Source organism: Brachionichthys hirsutus, chromosome 10, assembly GCF_040956055.1.
Source record: "Brachionichthys hirsutus isolate HB-005 chromosome 10, CSIRO-AGI_Bhir_v1, whole genome shotgun sequence".
NCBI classification, from domain to species: Eukaryota; Metazoa; Chordata; class Actinopteri; order Lophiiformes; family Brachionichthyidae; genus Brachionichthys; species Brachionichthys hirsutus.
In genome coordinates, this window is record NC_090906.1 from 3,933,036 (window position 1) to 3,953,866 (window position 20,831).

Sequence of the window (20,831 nt, forward strand, 5' to 3'; positions counted from 1 at the left end):
CCCTACACCTGATGCATCTGCAGAGATAGTGATCGCCCTGCTGAAACAGCAGGAACGATTGTCAGCAGAGAGGCTTTACGTCCCCCGTCTGATTGCTGACGTAGGACGGGCTTCACTCTTCCACATCTTCGCCTCTTCTACTGCCGCTGTGGAACTCCCAACTCTGACCTGAGATCAGCATGGAAGACTATTTTCACTCCATTGAGCAGCATAGACAATGGAGAACAGGGAGAGAAAGGAAAGAGCTGGGGCAACACTGCCCTCTATTGTTTCAGATATGGAGGTGGCCAGGCTGGAGTCATTTCAACCTAAATAAGGAGAATCCTGAATTTTTTTTTTTTTTTATGAAAAGTAACAATTAAAGTTGTTGCAATTTAATTTTATGTCAATCAGCTAATCATTTCAGCTCTACTGGTTGATGTGTATTTGCTGATTGGATTGATAAGGAGACTTTGAATGTTGCAGGATGGACTCAATATTATGCAAGCCAGGTTTCCACCACTTGCAAAGAAATATATGTCTCTTGCTATCTTATAATTATGAGATACCAAGTCAAAATTGTGAGATAATATCTCATAATTATGACTTGCTAAGTCATAATTATGAGATACTGAGTCATAATTATGGGAAAGCAAGAGACGTATTTTTCTTTTCAAGCGGCGGAAACGGGCTTCCATACGATTTACTAACCAAGGTGTCCCTCAGGGATTTTTAGAAGTAGCCCTGAGCCTGAGTTAAGACGGCCCCTCGTCAGCTCTCTGCTGCACTGTAAAAGCAGTTCTCGTTCACTTCAGGCGCATTCGAGAGTGGTGTGCACGTGATAGGTCCGTGTCCTCATCCTCCACTTCATCTCTCTTGACATCTGACATAGAGCCAGGGGGTAACAGCAATACACCGCCGTCCAGTCATCACACAAACTGCCCTGTGGATAAATACGCAGTCAGACATGCACACGTTTAGACACAATAATGCAGCAGGAACACACCACTGATCCGTCAGTAATGTACATGACATGAAAAGAACAATAACTCACAAGTGTATCCCGTGAGTGGATTTTATATTAACCTGGAAGCTTTTTGTTTTTCCCAATGATTTGCTTTTTCACCATTTTGAGGGGGAGTTTATTTATCTTTTACAGGGAATGTTTCCCTTTTATGAAGCCTACCAGATGGTGTGTTCAAGGATGCTCTGCCAGGCAGCGCAAATCCAACCATCCTACTGGTTAGCGTTGTATTTGCTTGCACATGTACACACTAACCCGTATTTTGTATCGCTCCCTGATCCCAACTCGTACGGCAAAGGTAGATCCTGGTAGCAGAGGAATGCACAGACCTTCGCCAAACTGGTGAGCTAAACTCAGGTCCAAAACGCAAGGCGCCAAAGCCCCGAGAACGCCTGCAAGGCAGCACAGGCACAGAATAAACACCGGCTCTTGCATATCATTAGTTTTGCATCAACACCAACAGATTTGTTTAATCACACAATCGCGTGCACTGACTGTCTCCACATTACATGTCGTCTTGTCCCCACAGACGTCAAACAGGCCACTGCTCCATTCGCCTCCCGTCTGTGAGATGGTGGTGACGGTTGTTTTGGTGATGCCAAGGCCGGGTTGCGTTAGTACCGGGTCCGTCGTCTTGAGAACACTGTCTGGCATCAGGTTTTCTTCGCTTCTCGTCTCCTCCTCTTGAAACGTTGATGCTGAGACATTGGTGACTGCCAATCTTGGTCTGAAAGTAGATTTTCGGTTAATTTCCATGTATGAATGTTTGAGAACACACAGCAGTATAAAAAGCAGTATAAAAAGATATGAATGTTCTTATGCCGGACGCCGTACAATACTGTGTGCTGGTATTGGCAAAAACAACAACAACAAAACAACTTACTGATGTGTGATTGTTTGCTCCATGACAAGGCACTGGTATCCAGAGGAGGATGAGGCAAGGCGGCGAAAGAGAAGAGGGTGAGCGGGGACTCGGCAGGAATAAGATGGAGGGGTGGAGTGGCACTTCCCCAGTGAGAGGGTGTGTGTGTCGCAGCAGATAAACCAGCAGTCGCATGGCTTGTATTATAGAGATAAGTCTTGCTGTATTCTTCCTTATGCCATTTTGCTGTGCCCACAACCAGTAAAGCAAATACAGAGGGCAGACACGCAACAGAGCTTCATGAACACGATGGGAATGCATGCAGGATTAAAAAACAACACACAAACACCAGTATGTCAGTATAAAAAAAGGAAGTCTGACTTTATCTGGACAAAAGTATTACATTTTTTTTACTAATCAAGAATGTCAAACAAGCCCACAAATGAAGTTCTAAGTAACTGCAGGATATTCTAACATCCATGGTAAATTGTATGAATGTATTTCATGTATTTGAAGCAGAGGCAGAGACTTCCAGAGTGAAAAGGAAGATAAAGATGTATTTTAGAAGAAAAGACAGAAAGAATCCTCTGAATTCATTGTGACTTTTACCGTTCACCTTTAAATGTTAACCGCTGGAGCTAAAACACGAAGCCTCGCGACTTCACCTCCCTGAAAGATGAGCTCCAATAAGCCTCAGTTGGCCAAGTCTCAGCTCCATAATCACATTCAGATGTTAGCAGAATTAGGGTTAATGGAAAAGCTTGATCTTTGAGAAACAGTTTGGCCTCAAGCTATCCTTATGTCTTCTGCCCAATCCTAGTGGTCAGATTATTTTTTTCTTGGGAAGAGAATCCATCCATGGTCTGGTTTCCACTCCTTTCGCTAGAGTACTTTTATGCTATGGGTTCAGGTTAAGGTTTTAAGTCAGAATTCTTTAAGACAAAAAAAATAAATATTAAAAGTCACAAAATGATCATCAGCTGTCTCCTTTGCATTTCTTTGCCTGAATCAAGTCATCAGTAAGTGCATGCCAAATTCTGACATCTACAACCTCTCACAGCTGCAACACCGCTATCAGAACACCGCCAAGATGATCCACATCGTAAATACCGGTACTACCCGTCCTTTGCCATATCAGGAGTCTCGTGTCGGTAGTCTTGCAGAGAACAGAGGCTTCACTTCACATACAGTCAGGAGAAATAAATCAGGCCAGCGATGAAAGAGAAACAAGGGGGCTGAATATTTCATAGGTTTTATTATTTCTCTGGAAAAGCAGAAGTCAGTCAAACATCGCTAGAAAATATCAAGGCTGACCAGTGACAACATGAGAGAATGATATGCGTCACGCTTTACGTATAAAAACAACACGACCATCCAGAAATTCAGGAAGAGGTTGGTGAGAAACAATACAGGAGACCGAAGATGATTTTTGTTTATAGAAAAGGCATTAAAAGCCTTAACTTAATTACTTTCTTATTTATCATGTACTGCATCAGGAAAAGAATGAAGAGAAACTATGTGGTTTACCTTACATGGAGACAAGTACACAAATCTGGTGATCTCGTATGAAAGCCTGAATGATAGATGTGATATTTTTAAACTTTCTGGAAACCGAATATACCAAAGACGTGTATTTTTAGAGGACGATTGTTCTTCATTTCAGATGTTCCCTTTGGTGGCATTTAACTAAAAAAGGCGCAAAACAGAACCTCTCTCAAAACCCGCATCATATAGTAAAAAAACCAAACAAATATTGCAATGGAGATACGCATTTAACGTGTATCTACTGTCGAATTATGGCTTTGAGTCAATTTCACTCAATTTTACTGGCATGATGCATTTGAATCTTTTGCATGTGTGTGTGTGTGTGTGTGTGTGTGAAAGAGGGACAATACTTGTTATTGAACCAGATAAACTAGAGTGTCTCCGATGTCCACAGTGAGGCCGTTGTCAGCAACGGTCACCTTCCTTTCCTCCAGATTGATGCTGAACACAGATTTGTTCGAGATTGGCAACTTGCCCTGTTCTTCTTGGCCCAGGACAGGCACTCTGCGGGGTCCCAACACGGGGTCCTCGTACCTCATCAGCTTCACTCTGGACAGATCTGGTAAAGAGAGAGAGGTCAGGGTGATGTAAAAGAGAGAAAGAGATGCTGATACGGACATCTTCATAAAACGGTGTGTAAGGCTCTCAGAGATCCAGGTATGAGATGGTTTCATTAATGTCCAGGTTTTATACAGGGAAGGCAGACGGTTTAAGAGAGGAGTTAAACTGGAGAAACCATCCTTAAACAGGAGGAGGATGAGACGCCAAACACACCTGGGCGCATCTCAACAAAACAGCTCACCTGAGGATGGGGGGGGGACAACGACCCTTCACGCTATGGATGCTATTGACTCCTAGGGAGTCTTACTGTCCTTTCTTTTTGCTGCTCAAACAGGAGTATAAGTATCTAAACTCTCTACGAGTCATTTAGATCTGGAGAAGCCTCTTGGATGAGAGGAGAGACGTCTGAACATTTGGCTGCTGGACACATCACACGTCTGCATGATCTGAGCCAACAGGACGAGCGATGGGAGATAGGAATAGAGTGGTTACCCTTTATTTAAACTGGGACTATTGTTCTGAAACCTTTGTCTATACCGAGTAATAACGTCAGTATTGATTGTATTAGATTTAGATAACATGCATTTTTTCAAACTAACGTTTGATTTCAAAACTGCGGTTTCTGGTTTTTGTGCTACTGACCTTTGATTAGCCTGTTGACCTTTGCTATCCTACGGATTATGGCATCTTTGCAATCCCCCTGTCTGATGTCAATCTTCATAGAAAACAGGCCATTGGACGGCTGAGGGTTGACCAGGCAAACGCACACTCCAGGCTGCGGCGATAGAGGCACGGAACACACGCACAGAGAATTAAATTGTCGCTTTGATTTTTAAAACACTTTGCACATCTGGGCCTCTTCTCTAACACAGTCACAAAAGCTTTTACCTCTGATCTGAAAACACTGAATGGTTTCCCTGGGCAACAGTCCTCCTTCACTTTGTCGTCAGCATCAGCTGCAAACAAGATCTCAATCTGTTCCAACTTCAAAGCAGGAGAGATGAAAAAAAAAAAAGAAAAAGAGAGCATAAATCGGTGGATCGGTCCAACAGCACCCACGGGAGTGTTTAGCATTTACATTGGAAAAGTGTTGGCAAAGCAGCCTTCAGAAATAATCAGAACAAATGTGGTGGACTGAAAACTAGAGCCACTTTGCTGCTGACCATTCTTATTAGCAGCGTGTTCCTATATCGCAGGTTTAAGACCAAGTATCATGTCGAGGATCAGGATGATCTAAAGCGAAGATGTCAAACTCAACTTTAACAGTCCGATACGTTGTTACAGCGGCATGTCACAGCCTTTACATTTATCAGAAGGCAAATAGAAACCGATCAATCTAATTTGCTCGATTTATTGCTCATATCTGTGTGGATCCTGGAATATAAAAAGTCGCTTGGGGTTACAGTCCAGCCTTGAATTTAGTATATATAATACGGATTGCTTTTTTTCCCAAACTGTTTAGTACGTTTTCAGATAAATGTCTCGTCTGAGTTATAGAGTGTTTGCGTGTTTCACAGCACATACTTCGAGGGAATTGGTTAAGTAAACCAGATTATCCATCAAGACTGCCCGCTCATCAAACTCCAGCTCCAGGTCCAAGACCCTGGGCCCAGTTTTCTCGAGGCTCTCCTTAGGAACAAAGATCAGAAAAAAAGAAATGTCAGAATCAAGTGTGCAAGCCTGAAAGAGGGTCAATATGTAAATAATTAACCCGGAGGAATGACTTTCATCTTAACACTTTTGAAAGGAGAACGTTGAACAGAAACCGAAGCTGAGACAGCCTGAGGAATGTCTGTTTTGTATTGTTACAATCAATAAAACGTGGTCAATTCTGCAGATGAACTCCTTTCATTTTGGTCAATACAACACCTTTGCTGCATCTGAATTATTGTATTGACTGTAGGTTGGTTATTGTACAAAAACAAATAGGAGTAAATAGAAATACAAGCTTTTGAAGATGCAGACTCGAATCTTTCAACAGAATTACCAGCACAGACTTCAACCCACTTCACTTCACTTTTATTGTTTTGTCCCTCGGAGGGCAATTTGGTTTACAGCAGTTCCACACACTTTCTACAATCTGAAAAGATCAGTGCTTAACTAGATCTTAACTAGTACAGGATCTTATGCTGTGGGCACGGCCAACAGCTGGCTTGCCGTTTGACCCGGGTAAATAGGTCAGACCTTGCCGCTATTTGAAGGCTGATCCTACGTCTCGCCAGCTCGATCGGTCGGACTGACCGTGCAAAAATGCTAAGAAATTATACTACATTGCCTCTAAATAGTTTATTTTCCCTCTCAATGTGAAAAAAAACTTGTATATAAAATTCCAAACGTACTGAAAAGATGCATTATATCAGTTACACGTCACACTATTTAAAGTCTGAAATTAAATAACAATCAGATAAAGATGAAAACTGAATTCCGGCCTCGACACAGACGCAACGCTTTCTCCAGCTTTACCTTGATCATGGCTACAAACGGCATGAGTCTCTTCATGTACTTCTTCAATTCCGGCAGGGCTCCCAGCTGACTCGCTATCACTTTGTTGTCTGGAAGGACCCCGTCGTTGCTCTGTACAGACCCGGACAGACCCGGACAGGGGACAAAAACAAGTCAAACGACCAAGCATTTACCTGCTGATGCAAAAATCATACACGATTGTTTAAATAAGCAAATATTCACTTGAACGCTACACAGTTCAGCCCTTTGAGTCTTCATGGAACACGTGTAAAGGACTGCCGCCGTTCGTTTCTCACCTTGTAATGCCTGCCGAGAAGGGACAAAGCACTGTGCTGCCACGCAGGATAGCTCTTGGCAACATAGATGACACAGTGGGAGGGTTTGGCTGGAGGCTTTGAGTCACCTTTCTGTTTAATAAAGAAACACCATCAAGAGAGAGCTTCAGATCCATTTATCCCGCTCACTCAGGTACACTCGACTGATGGCTTTTACTTTTATTCTGTAATAGTGAGGGCATATTTCACGTTTCACAATTATTATGAAAATGAGACAAGCTGCTAAAAAGACATGGTACAATCTTTTATAAAAACAACAGCATAAACTTCCATAAGTCATACAGCCATACTGCATCCATGCTAATGCAGGACTATTGGTCATTAAGCGGTTTATACTTAAGTGCATATTCTGTTTGTGAATGAAGTATAATAGCCACATGTCATACAATGTGTGATACTACTTCTGAAAAATCACTCATTCATCCACTGCTTTGAAATTCAATATTTTGAGCAATTGTTAAAATTAAAAATATAGATTTTTTGCACATTCACAGTGTTATGATACACCCCGAAGGCTTCAGCTCTGACGTCAAACTCTTTAACGTCCAAGTATGACAACAGGAATATCTTCCCTTTTTTTTCTTTTTCCAAAAAATCCCACCGTTTTATCCACGCGTCGCCATAGAAACCAAATATTTTCATCAAAGTGATAACAGTAGTCTGTAGGCAAGCACAATTGATGGTTTCAACTCTTGTCAATACTTGCTGAGCTTTTCCTCCCAGCTGCCTGCAATTATTTATTGGAGGGCTGAACAATTATTAAACATCCTGCTTTCAAAATCAAACCCAAACTCCACTTACAACATGCTGTCTGATCATTTTAAGGTTCCGATTATGCTGGTTTAATTATTTTCTGCTTTGGTGTGCTGCCCACCAATAAAATCACGTAATCGTTCCTAAACGCGGAAGACAACCCGTGGCACACCGTCCTGATTTAATTAGCAGCCTCATTTTAAAGGTGTTGGGTTTCATTAAACAAAAACAAAACTATTAAAAAAGAAATCATTTTTTATCTGAATACTGAAATAAACAATTACAGCAGAGAAGGAAAGAGTTAAAGGGCAAAGCTTAAGAAACAACACAGACGCACTTACTTTGTTTTTGGGGGGTTGCATGTATGCTTTCAGCCTCAGCCGAAGGTCGTGTGCAGTCTCCATTAGGTACTGAGAGGAACGGATCAGAACCTCATCAACTGGACCCGCTACAGGCCACGACGCCTTCATCAGAGAAGCCGTCTATCAAAAACACAGAATGAGAGTGTTAGATGAGTGATGGGCAAACGCCGTGAAAGCATTTTGGTATCAAGAGCAGGCTTGTGTGGTCCGGCGGTGCGGGTTGGGGGGGTTCCCGGGCTCACTGTTCCCCGTGGTGCTATGGATTCTAGGTCATTGGTGTTCTTGTGGTTCGGGGGGTGGGGCCGGCTGGGCTATCTGACCTCTCTTGGACTCCAACAGGGACCCTTTGCACTCACTCAAAATCTAGGGTCTGGTTCTGGCCCACCAGGGGCTGCTGAGCCAGTGTTGGTGACTAGTCCCTGTGGGTACCCCCCCGTGCCTCCTAGCTTTTTCAGCTGGTGGTGCCAAGTACATGATGGAGTTTTGGGGCTTTTGTTGTTGCTAAGCGACAACGAAACAAAAAGAAGAAAAAGAAACCCATCTCGAGTGCCACAGCAGTCTTTTATATTCATAAATTCAATTGTTAAAAATACTCTCGGCTCTGCGCGTTGTTGGAAATGTGCTACATTATGTGTGTTCCTTTCATATTGAAGAGAAAAAGAAGCCCGTAGTGAAGGGACAGCCGCCCACCCCAGGAAGAATGTACTCTGACAGAGGGAGAGGGAGTGCAGCCGCTTCAGAAAGATAAATGAGAAGTGCAAATGAATAGAAACGGAAGAAGTCTAGGTGCTTGCTTTATACTTTGGTTTACAGGTTGAGAGAACTGTCAAAGACAGAAGTGATGAGGGGATGAACGTCACACGCAAACAACTAAGGATGTGAAACCCACTGCACCAAGCTTACCTTGCCGAGCAGACCCCAGGTGTATTCACAAAGGTGTGGGCAGATGGGCGCCAGCAGCAGGGTTTGTCTCTCTATGAACTGGAACACCAGGTCTCTGTGCATGCCCTCGATAGCCAGCTCTCGATACTTGTCTTTGGATGCCTGCACGCGCACATAAGAACGGTCAAACAGGGATACTCCCATCAATGGTAGCGCGATTATGGAAATATCCTCGACACTTTCCACTGAATTTACATCATCAATTCATTAAATTTTTTTAATCTGGACAGAAAAGCATATTTACATTTAAAGATAAAGACAGGCAGTATCACAGAGGGGGGGGGGGTTGGTAACAAGGAAATTTCCATTACCTGGAATTCAAAGAAGCCACTCTTTAGTGCCTCCTTGAACATCATCCTGTCATAGTGTTGCTCTGTCTTCAAGATTGCTGCGTTCATCTCGCTGGACGGGACACAAACCTCTGTTAGTTTATCATTGACTGGTCAGTACCACCTAGAAAACCTATGATAGGAATCCTTGACCATGAACGATCCGAGTTCTGACCCAAATAACTGAAATCTGAATCTCTGACTAAGATCCACTCCAAAACGCAAATATTTCTTACCATGTGTCAGACCTTTCCAACAAGTCTCAGAAAAATTGGTTGAATGGTTTATGCAGTGAAATGGTAAAATATATATATATAGTCCTATCATCCAATGTTCAAGAACATGAACAAAAGCCCTCATTGACCCCACATACACAAGATCTTCCCATGAATGAATGATTCGTTTATTTAACAGGGACAGCGCACATTAATAAACATTTCTGTCAATGTGCCAGAATTAGCCAAAAGGCTATTTTTCATCTGTTGTCCCTAGACAGAAATTCCATGGCCCCCCATCATATGCTCAAATCCCTTCCCAAGCCAAGCCATCGGGTAATTTTCATGTAATCTAACAAAGATAATGTCAGTGAAAGCATCAACTTTGCAGTTGAACTACACAACCGTCATACAAACAGATGTGTTTAAACCAGTGCTTTGGTTTTCCATCAAATCTGTCTGTTCTTCTAATACTTGTTCGTAGTTCACAGAAAGATCTTCATGGAATTTCTTAAAAATTTGACACAAATGTCTTGAACTTGAGGGTTGAGCGCATTAGAATTTTTATAGTGTAAAAACAATTCAACATTAAAATTGGAGTCTGGCTCCCATGAAGGGTACCTGCCCTTATTTCCAGACAATTTGATGTATAAACTATACAGATTACATCTACCTGGCAAAGACCCGATCGTTGAAGGTGACAGCGGGTCCTGTCCTCAGGCTGTTCTGGTTGGCGATCATCTCCTTCACCCACTCCACCCAGGTGTAGAGGCGCAGGATGCCCGCATCGGCCATGGTCTCCACAAAGTTGGCGTCCTCCACCGTGTCTCCAGCATCGGCGAGAGCCAGACGCATACCTGAGAGAGAATGAATAGAGCCGTGTAAAAGAGCAAGACGTCCAGGAACCAACAGAAAGAGATGCACTGCAATGTGTGTGAACATGGCCAAACACTGGACACAGCAATGCACAGACATCAAGAAGAATGTTGAGAGGCACAACGGCAACATTGATCTGTGTTATTTGTGTTAAAATTCAAGCAAGTAGAAATAAAAGGGAAATTTTAAAAAAAGGGTGGATTTACTAATTCTGTTATCCTGAGTGCATGAAATTAATCTATATCGCTTCCAGGTATAGATGACAAACATCTAATCAGACACCAAAAACTAAATAAACCTGGTAATAAGATAGAGACATTTTCTTTCTTTTTTTTTTATATATTGGACACAACAACCTCTGTATCTTCTCCCGTGGAGCCAACGGGAGGTATTGCCTCCCTGCTACGAGGATTAGAAAAAGCTCCAGGCATTAATTAGTTGCTTCTGGCGAAGGGATTATGTTAAATATACATGGCTTTACGAGCTTCACTTTGATTCAAGCATAAAATATAAATCATTACATACAGTCAAATATGAGAGCGACTGTCACATTCACAAGAGCTCATCGACCCCAACATTAATACTCGAGTTATCTCATGATGATGGGATGTTTTCAAATTATCAACACCGCAGGATAAGAGATTCTTACAGTATAATCCCGTTTAATGGGCCGTGCGCCATCAGTAGTTAGTATAATCAGTTGTGTGTGTTTTTCTACAATGTTTTCAATTAAAAGTAATAGAGAAATAAAAAAGAAAACTATGAGAGGGGAGCAGTGTAAAAGAGGTGGAACACAGGAGGGTGAAAAATCAAGAGGAAAACAAAGCACCGTCTGCTGAGAACTTGTCGATGGCTTGGGTGAGAGTGAGGAAGTTTCCAGTTGATTTGGACATCTGGCGAGCAGAGAAACACAGATGTTAGCAGCCACAACTCATTTGGTGAGTCCCCCATCAAGCAGTCTAATAAAGCCGTAAAGCCACATAGAATGTTTTCAGTGCAAGCCAGCATCAATCGCAGTCATAACAATTATTAACATCAAACGAGAGTTCATTTCTGGAACTTCAGGATCGCAGTTATTAAACATGAAAGCAAATGCAGCAAAATATGAACATTGCAATATATTTATTTCCTTCTAAGAGTTAAACAATCCAAAACTCATCTGATGGAAACTGAAATCATAATGCCAATAACAAATTTAGAGATAAATATTCATATATATACACATAATAATACCACCACCCCACCCCATTTATATTTGACTCACCTTTTCAGAGTTAAGGAGCAGATGTCCATTGGCTCTTACTGCCTGTGGCCACTTGCCCCTGTTCATGAGAGGGGACGTTCTCATGAGCATCATCGTCACGTAGCCCCCGTGCACCAGTTCTAAAACTTCATCTGTCAAACCTCCCTTCCAAAGTTTTCTCCAACATAAATCATATTCCTCTTATTTTCAGTCATTTTTCCGAGCATACCGAGGAAAGTAGATAAAATACAAAGCCACTAAAGCCTTGCAAAGATTGCCCATCAAATCGTGTGAAGTATTCCTTTTCTCCAACCAACGGTACAAAACCTCTTCATTTGGCATGTGTGATAGAAGAGGCAGTAAATACTAATGTTGGTGAAGTAGGCACTAGAAAATGAAATGATTTTTCAGTTGCAGCTACAATCGATTAAACACTGTCACCCTGAACCTGAATGCTAGTCCTCGAGTGATTCTGTGACGAGTAGCGTCCCCCTCCACAACCTCCTCTTCCTCCGTTCCGGGTGAACATACTTGTCTTGGGGCCACATAGCGACGTGGTTGTACAGGTAGTAAGACAGGTGGTTGGGCACCAGGTCTTTGCCGGACACACGGACGTCCACGGGATACCAGTACTCGAACTCCCTCCTCAGCCGCTGCAGATACTCTTTAGGAATGTCCGTCTTGGGGAAAGGGGACGACTTAAAGAAGATAAAGTCCCATATCTCTCGAGTCATCTGATGTGGCCTATGGGGGGGGGGGGGGGACGACGACAAAAAAACAAGAATAATCAAGTGTGACAGACAGACTGGGTTGCAGCAACTGAAATGTGCAGCAGCTTGTTTCACTTCTCTTTGACATTAACACAACACACTGAGCTTTCAATTAATAATAAATAAATAAATAACCTTCTGAAAGGTGGAAGGTTTTATTTCATTCCATGGATGAATAATAACAAAAAAATCATTTGAAGGTGAATTATATCTACGGCTGCTTGAAGGCACAAAGAGAAGGAGAGTCAGGAAAATGGAAGCCGGGGGAATTAGAGTTTATTCCTTTTTTATTCTAATGGACAGGTGTGTGTGTGTGTGGGGGGGGGGGGGCGTTCATACTTAATGCCCAGTGGTGAGGCTCCTTGTCCATTGAGGACACCTCCCTGGAGGAGGTGGGCTACGGTATAGTAAGCCATGTAGATAGTGGAGTCTGAGAGCGACTCAATCAGCCACTGCTCGTCCCAAGGCAATCGAGTTCCTATGGTAACAAGGACGCATGAGTACACAAATGCGGACACAAATGAACACACATTAGAGACACAGACGAGCACATACATGTGAGGTACAGAAAATCTTGCCAAGTTGGTTGCATTCTGGTGAACGTCTTTATGTAATCCTGTCCTTCTGACTGTCAAACTACAAATACGCTATTTTATTAGACACCATTTAACTTGAAAAATATGGTATTTTGTCAGAGTATGGCTACATGTTTTGTCTGGAATCACATGAGTCAACACTTCATTTGCATCGTGTTATTTTTTAGCTTCTGTAAACCATTTACAGTAAAAAATATTCCGAACATTCGAGTGAAGATAAGTCAAAGTCCACAGCAGGCTGGGACTGTATGGCACGATCTACTCTGTGCTGCACGCCAGCTGGCCTTCCATTTTAATCTATTCCTGTACGAACAAAACGGCCGGCTGTTGGTCGATGCTTTAACAGCAGCCCTCTGTCTCCATCTATTGATGAGAAACATCAAGGGACTCGCAACAGTTATAACATATCTACCTCCTCTTCATCTTTGACATTGTGGAAAAGGTTATTGCCAAAGAAGGAATTATTAATAGCGCGCTCTCTTAGATGGATTTCAGATGGCGGCTTTAGTAATTTGTCTTTTTCAATAACACACAGGCACACAGACAAATGCTCACCGAGTCCATAGGTACGTGAGCAGGCATGCTCCTGGAGCCAGGCCAAAGTTGCCTCAAAGTTTCTCCTGGTCTCCTCACAAAATCTGCGTAGTGTTGTGCAAAGCATCACGTGAAATCACAGCAAGAGATCGCAGCTCTGTTTTTTTTCTAGCTTTTTCAGACATATTGACAATAAAGTAAATACAGCACTTAATTCTGCACTTCATACTAGACCTCTTGACAATCAAAGGATCCCCACTCAACATGGACAAACACACCACACAGCAAAATAAAAGAGCAAAAGGAACTCTATCAAAATTCAGTGTCTTACGTCTCCAAAGATTTAAGAACTTCATTGGCCTGCTGCTTCCACTCCACATCCCCGTAATCCAGATACCTGAAATACATACAGCCAGTATTAGCTTGCAGTCAATCAAAGAAGGCATAAACACGATGAGGTATCATGTAACAGAGAACCTATAATGATCTTGACACCATAATTAAACGTTTACACACAATAAACGGCACCTTATAAGAATAAAAACACACATATTAATTTATATTTGCTATTTTCCATTCCACTGCCACGCAGCTTCACATTCACCGCAATCATTCTCTCCAATTACAAACGAGTAGAATTATAACACTTAAACTACAAAGATTCCTTCACCCAGAAGTCACATGGCACTCACCACTGGTCGCAGAGAGCCACCACACACTCATCAGCTGACCGTGACATGACCTGCTTCTCTGGCTCCATGTACACCACGGCCTGGCCCTGAGATCAATCAACAACGAGCCAACGCTGTATTCACAACGGGGGAATATTTGCCATATACATGGTGCATCGTAACGTATATGACGAAATACCGACGGAGTACCTAGAAATGTTCTTGGGAAATAAAAAATCATTTTACCTTCTCAACCATCATCTTCTGGATAGGTTTCTTCACGTCTTGGACTTTCTGCCCCTTGTAGCCTTCAACCAGCATGACCTAGCACAGCAAGAAACGTTCACTCATACAAGCCTATTTCCTATACCATTCTAGCTAACATGATATTATGTCGTATTTCTGCTGACAGAAGGCAGCTGAATTTGTACATTTTGACCTGAGTATGTGTATCAAATATTTGATGGAAAAACCACACCAGAAAAAAAAACAAAACAACTTGCAACAGTTTCTCAGGAGCAGATAAACTCAAACTGTCAGAAGGCAACACACAGTTATCATGTTTGTTGTGTAAGTGTTATTTCTTTTTTTAAATCAGTAGACTCACCCCTTCATAAAATCCCTTCAAGTAGACTTTCTCTTTGGCCTCCGCCAGCTTGTCCCTGTCATTCTGGCTTTGGATCTTCAACTCGTCACATACAAGGGGGGCAGAGAGGTTCCCGTAGCCTGGTATATCTATGATCGGGACCTGATATGTGCACAAGCATGAATCTTCTGCAACTTAATTAACATCTAACCCCTACAATCAGCTTACCGGCTCAAAAGGCAACACCATCTTGTCTTCAATCCCGTACTTCTCCCTTAGAGCCTTATGGAAATGCAAGAATTGTAAAGAGTGTTAATTACATTTTACAGGTGGGGCACACTTAATCAACTGATACATTCAATGGTCACTTCTTAAAGTCGGTAATCCAACTGAAATTAAAAAGAACGCAGAGTAATTAGAACTATATTTCTAAATTGCATTCCAGATGTCAGATGGGATCTGCATTTGCATTTCCCTGCAGAAGAATCTTATTTATTTATTAGAGGTATAAAGGGTCCCTGAATGATTGGGGCGGGGGGGAGAAGAAAAAAGGTCACCTGTTTCTTCTTGATGTCTCTGAGAGCAGCGATGTCATCGGGAGCATCAGAAGGTACGCTCGTAACGACTCCCGTACCTAAAGAAATGCAGCAAGGCACAAGGCCGATGAGTAAAAGTGTACATTTGCAAATCACATTATGTTTCTCTGCAATTTACAACATACGGGTTCAGTGCTAGAGGGTGTCAGCGGACCACTCTGCAGCTAACTGGAGCTACTAAGAAGCTTTGGCGCAAACAAGCATGATCCGAAAAATAATTACATCCCAGATTATTCCAGATTTCCTTTCTGTCAGGAATATAGATCTGAACTGAAGCACCGCCCCCCTTCCACGGGTATAAAAGCCATTTTATGATTTTACAAATGCTCTCCCTACGGGCATAAAACCATTAGTTTAACCATTATTTAAGACGAGGAGTAAAAGATGAAGCACATAAAGGAGAGGGTGTCCTTCACTCAAAGATATTCTAACTGCTGCGAGCAATGTTGGCAAATGACTCTTAATTATGAAAACCAGTGTAAAAGGTTTCTGCTTTGAAAACATTATATTAAAAAGTAGAACCTGAGCAAATGAATGTCTTTGCTGCCCAACGTCTGGACTCACCTTTGTCCTCTTTGATGGTGAGCATGGGGAGAGCGTAGATGATCTTGTAGGAAGTTAGAGGTGCACTCAGGGCACAGCCAAGGATATCCTGGACAGAAGTAAAAAGGGTGCAGAGCAGAGGGTAGAATCAGAGTAAACAAATACCTGCAAAGAATTCCATGACATTACAGCACATCATACTCTGGTTCAGATGCAAACTACTAGGTCAACTGAATGATGAAGAAACACTTGGAGTTTGTACCTGTCCTACTATTTCCATGACCACTGGTACCACCCCGTTCTCTTTGGTGAAGCCCTGGAAAGACATGTTCCTTGCAGACCTCCTGGTGCAGATGAAGACGTCTCCACTGATTGTCTCAAAGGCAACGTACTTCATGTCAGGCCTCACCCAGCAGTTGGTCTGTCCAAACATGGTCTCTGGTCTGAGAGTAGCAGCCACCAGGAAGATGTTTTTGCCTTTCATGCCACTGTGGGGAGAAAAAAAAGCATTAGTTCTCTCGACTTTTCTCGTAAAGCATGATCTATTCGTTTTTTTGGTAAATTGAGACAATCCTTAAATGCATGTTAAACTTTAATTGTCTAGTACTTAAATAAAAAATATACTAGGAATACACTTAAATTACCACCTGCTATAAAATACTTTGGACTTGAATTTTGCAGTATACGGTTCCACTATTTTCATTTTGACGAGAGTGTATTCCTGAGGTCCAACTCCCTGCAGGGTCAGAAAGTTAGAAAAAAGAAAAATTAAAACAGCTTGTAATTCAGATTAAGAGACAGGTTTGAAAGATGTTATTTTTCATGCCTGCGGTAGGATTTTGTGGCAACATCACTAAAACTACAAAATCCAATATTCTGAGTTTGTGTGGTAAACATGCAATGCAATAAAGAACTGATTTAAAATGTCAAGCCTTGAACCTGATTACAAAGTCCTTTTAACATTCCCTGCTTGACTCATTCTCGCTTGTATAAATCAGCGATTATCACTGTTTGTTTTTCACTCTTATCTCATTGAGGCAGGTAGGTATACCTCTCCGGTCTGCCTATCATGGTCCATGCATGGCTGCCCATCCTTGGGGGAGTAGATGGTGTACCTATAGAAGAGTCACAAAAGGTCACATTTTATCACTGAAAGGTCAGTAAACTGTCTTGAGACCAAAGGCAAACATTAACACGTTATCTAAAAACGTCTACATTCAGAATATTATGCTTGCTTTCATCCCACAGGGCGAGTTGACATGTGCACAGGCCATCAGACAATTCAACTGATTGTGATAGCCACACCATGTAGGACGCCATCGTTCACATACTGTGGCGCATGCTACGGAACATTTTGAAGGCTTCCCTTCAGTCACATCGTCATCTTTCAGTCTGTCTCCTCAGAGCCTTGACATTTTCATGTTGCAGTGTTTTGTTCATGTTAGCATATTTTGCCTGCACCTTTTAGCACATCTTGGACAGGATGGTTCTCACAGGTACACAAAGCCCCTCCTTTACAATTTGCTTTTCTTGTTCTCATGTTAGACACACACTCTTTACTTGAGGACTACTATATAAGGACTGTGCTTGTTTTTGTTCCTTGCACTCTCATACAGACCTGGACGGCACTCTGCACCTTTTTAGTGGTAGATAATTACATGACCATTCAGTCGTAGACTTCATTCTATTGAGACTTTAATCTCAGTTTCAACTGTGACTTAAATAAACAGCCACAAAAAGCATTTCCTGCTTTCTTTATTTTCTATTACTTAAATCCTAGCACTACAGAAAAGGTTTTGCAGAAATCTCTCAATCATCCCACCTTTTGCCAAATTTAATCTTTTTTCGCTCCTTCAGTGTGATGAACTGCCACCTGACAAAAGAGTCATAAAAGGGGTTCACATCTGTCGTGAGGAATGAACGCCTCCAGTCCACCTGTGAAGGGAAAACAACGATTTAAGTACACACTAATAAGATCATTTATGTGATTTCATTATGGGCTCGTCATTGGGTTTATGTAGTGTGCAACTCTTAACAAGTTTAATTTAGCCACATAACACTGTTAGACAGCCCAACAGGATGGAATAAATAAATACAATTGTTATGTTTTGACGCATATTAGGTGCAGAAACAAATCAAGTTGCTTGAAACATTTGAATGATTAGCCACCTTGACTCCCATTTGTTTGAGGTCTTTCACAGCCAGAGGAGGAAAGTACTCCAACCAGTGTTCAGCATCAGCAAACTTGACAATGTCATGGTCTTTCAGGCCCAAAGACCTCATAATGTCCCACTGGAAGGCAGCTGTTCCAGATTTGGCCACGGCTTTACTCTAAAAAATTAATAAAATGAGATTTCAATGACAATGGACATCAGGAGAGTAAATACACCTGTAAATGTCAATCCCAAATGTTGCTTCAGATTATCCCAAAACACACCATCAGAAAACAGTTCAATGGTTCTCTGGCAATCAGGAAAATGCACAAAAAATTGCCCTGTATTTTAATGTTTGTGGAAATTGTAACGAGGAATTCCTGGATTCACCTCTATATCCTTATCCCACCCCTTTAAGACTGTAAGACATCTGTCCCAGTTTTTACAAACGTATTGGAAATGTTTCAACAATAGTGTCATCCTTGCGATAAACAAACAAGCAAGCAAACAAATGGAAAATAACTGCAAACCATCTTCTCAGCAGATGTCACTTCCATGACAGATAAAACACTTTGTGAAGGCAGAAACTCGAGAAAAATTGACGGGCCCGAGTTGTTAATAAAAAAAAAAACAATAAATTATGCATTTTGAAAACGACACCAGTCTGGTCCCTCTGATCCACACCTTCTTTCCCTTTGCTTTGTCCTTAATGATAATTTCCTCGTCTGTCTTTGGCTTCTCCTCCTCCTCTTCCTCCTCATCTGGAAACTGTGGAGGGTTTCCATATAGCTCCAGCTCTCTCTTCAGCTTGTCTGCACAGGCCTGGTAAATAGAATATGGATATATGAATACAATACTAAAAGAAGGTGGCAGTGTGTATCATAGGGCTGGAAATAGTTAAGAATTACTGCATTTTAATAAAGTAGAACTAAAAATGAGGTAGGAAAGAATGTAGTTGGTGACAGCTGCTGAATGAGTGCGATGTTGCAACAGTGATAATGATAGAGCTATAATTAGCCTCCTACTCCTATATTTCAATGTATTCATGCACACAGGACTTATTTAATGAACTGAAACATCAAGAAATACTGACTTTGATTGGCATTCCTGTGCAGTGAAGTCCAAAAGGAAAAAGGCATTTCCTTCCTTTTAGAGACTGGAAACCAACAGCAAACTAAAAATAACAGAACAAACAGTAGGCACTAATGCACCATGGATCACTAATAATGAATATTTAACTCACGTTTCTGACGTGGTTGCAGAATGAAGACTTTTGCATATAAACCTACCTCACACTTTGACAAGCTGAAAGTGTGGCCGAGGTGCAATCGGCCATTCATGTAAGGATAGGGGAAGGTGACAAAGAACTTCTTTTTGCTGTAAGAAACAAAACATTTGATCAAAATAAACGTCACATTTACACACATACACACATTTTATGCGCGTGCACGCAGACAAACAACCAGTCTAAAGTTACTTTTTACTGAAATGTATCACCTGGTGAAACGTTTCCATTACGGTACTCCAGTGCAAGTCTGTTGACGCTTTGTTGAACAGGTTGTTACAGCTAATGTCAGACATATGATCTTTAACAAATTAATGCAGTACAGCTGCAGAAACTGCTCTTGCAATCTGAAGATGTCTAAGAGTTTGAACTAATCCAGAGTTACATGTTTGACAGAACTAGAACATTGGAACTATCATTTTGGGGTCCTTTCCTCATGGTAGTGCATACTCACTTTGTGCTTTCCCCAACTGTTGTTGGTGCGTCGTGCTCAAATGATTTCTCTTTCTCCCACTTCTCCTGGATTTCTAGTTCAATCTTTCTCAAGAAGTCCAACTTTGCTGTTCCTTTACGCTCCTTGGACACAATGACGTGGAAAATTAAGGCACGTGAGCAGTACAGCAATCAATTTAATTAAGATGTTACAAAAAAAATACATATTAAAAACGATCAGGAGGCAATTATAGGAAACATATAGGAACTGGGAAAAGTATTATATATACTAAAGAATATTATTTTGTTCCATTGAAGCGTAGGGAATTTCCATAGATCTATGGAATTCCAGAAAACCCCTTGTAATGTATTCGACACCGGTCAGGCGAAGCACTCGCTCAACAAGCGCGTCATATCACAATACGTTACACCCATAACAGAAGACTTGAATAAAAAAATATTGCATATAATGTTTCACGCATGGATAGTTGTAATCTCTCGTGAGACCTCCTTTCCACCATGTCTTTATATTAATTTCCCCATGTCTTCTGCAAGCTGGATAGTTAGCTTTTTAATGTTAGCTAACTTAGCTTTAGCTATTGTAAGTTAATGAGATATCTAACGTAGCGTGTCTAAAGAATCACAATATATTATAATCTGCAGTTGCTTTGAGTACTTGACCTACCGTCATTTTGACCCAAGTAACACGGAATTAGACTTTTAACAGAAGAAATGCTAACAGTAGCTTCCAGTTTGACAAGAGAGCCCCACGCCACCGGTGTCTGGCTGATGACACCTATAATCAGCTTCCCGCATGGTTCTCTGGGAACTGTAGTCCGTGAATCTGCTCAGGCATCAGCCCGATATTTTACAAACTGTCAGTGAGTAGTCTAGAAAGTATTGGTTTGATCAAATAATATTAATACAAGAACTGTACGGTGACTAAATATGAATTTAATTAATCGGGACCGAATAAGTAGAAAGTGTAGTTAAAGCATCTGTTTTCTGGCCTGTGTCGCGACAAGGCAACTTCTGTTGCTATGCCGTAAACCAGTTTGTTCGATCTGCCAGCGAAGAGAGACATACGGCCTTAAAGCTTTTTAATTTGTAGACGATGAACGTAGGGTTATCCAAACGCACTTTCTTTTTCTAGACAGTATTATAGCTCTTCTAAAG

The 20,831-nt window shown here is 41.6% G+C and overlaps 2 protein-coding genes across 2 annotated transcripts; both read right to left on the bottom strand.

Moving 5' to 3' along the window:
* Positions 1–790: 790 nt before the first annotated feature.
* Positions 791–1,909, bottom strand: plac8l1 (PLAC8 like 1). Its single transcript, XM_068744991.1, has 4 exons — positions 1,887–1,909; positions 1,513–1,730; positions 1,259–1,395; positions 791–922 (listed from the first exon to the last, which is right to left on the bottom strand). Exons 1-4 carry the CDS (start codon positions 1,907–1,909, stop codon positions 791–793), a joined length of 510 nt encoding a protein of 169 aa, XP_068601092.1.
* Positions 1,910–3,116: 1,207 nt separating this feature from the next.
* Positions 3,117–19,293, bottom strand: lars1b (leucyl-tRNA synthetase 1b). The gene is made up of 30 exons (XM_068744499.1): positions 19,228–19,293; positions 19,032–19,112; positions 18,623–18,760; positions 17,955–18,116; positions 17,608–17,720; positions 16,837–16,900; positions 16,454–16,521; positions 16,048–16,273; positions 15,807–15,894; positions 15,204–15,280; positions 14,875–14,928; positions 14,668–14,808; positions 14,307–14,384; positions 14,082–14,167; positions 13,721–13,786; positions 13,411–13,493; positions 12,599–12,737; positions 12,021–12,233; positions 11,511–11,568; positions 11,076–11,139; positions 10,044–10,227; positions 9,138–9,228; positions 8,788–8,928; positions 7,864–8,004; positions 6,731–6,841; positions 6,435–6,545; positions 5,496–5,600; positions 4,860–4,955; positions 4,614–4,746; positions 3,117–3,969 (listed from the first exon to the last, which is right to left on the bottom strand). Exons 1-30 carry the CDS (start codon positions 19,276–19,278, stop codon positions 3,764–3,766), a joined length of 3,369 nt encoding a protein of 1,122 aa, XP_068600600.1. The 5' UTR covers positions 19,279–19,293; the 3' UTR covers positions 3,117–3,763.
* Between the last annotated feature and the right edge of the window lie 1,538 nt (positions 19,294–20,831).

Coding starts and splice junctions, on each gene's coding strand:
- plac8l1 (XM_068744991.1), bottom strand. CDS start 1,909: ATGGAGCAAACAATCACACATCA. Junction 1,396..1,512: donor CTGTGGGGACAAGACGACAT/GTAATGTGGAGA, acceptor GCTGCCTTGCAG/GCGTTCTCGGGGCTTTGGCG. Junction 923..1,258: donor GGGAGCGATACAAAATACGG/GTTAGTGTGTAC, acceptor ATTTATCCACAG/GGCAGTTTGTGTGATGACTG.
- lars1b (XM_068744499.1), bottom strand. CDS start 19,278: ATGAATGGCCGATTGCACCTCGGCCACACTTTCAGCTTGTCAAAGTGT. Junction 18,761..19,031: donor GCACAGGAATGCCAATCAAA/GTCAGTATTTCT, acceptor TCTATTTACCAG/GCCTGTGCAGACAAGCTGAA. Junction 17,721..17,954: donor TCAAACAAATGGGAGTCAAG/GTGGCTAATCAT, acceptor TTCCCTTCACAG/GTGGACTGGAGGCGTTCATT.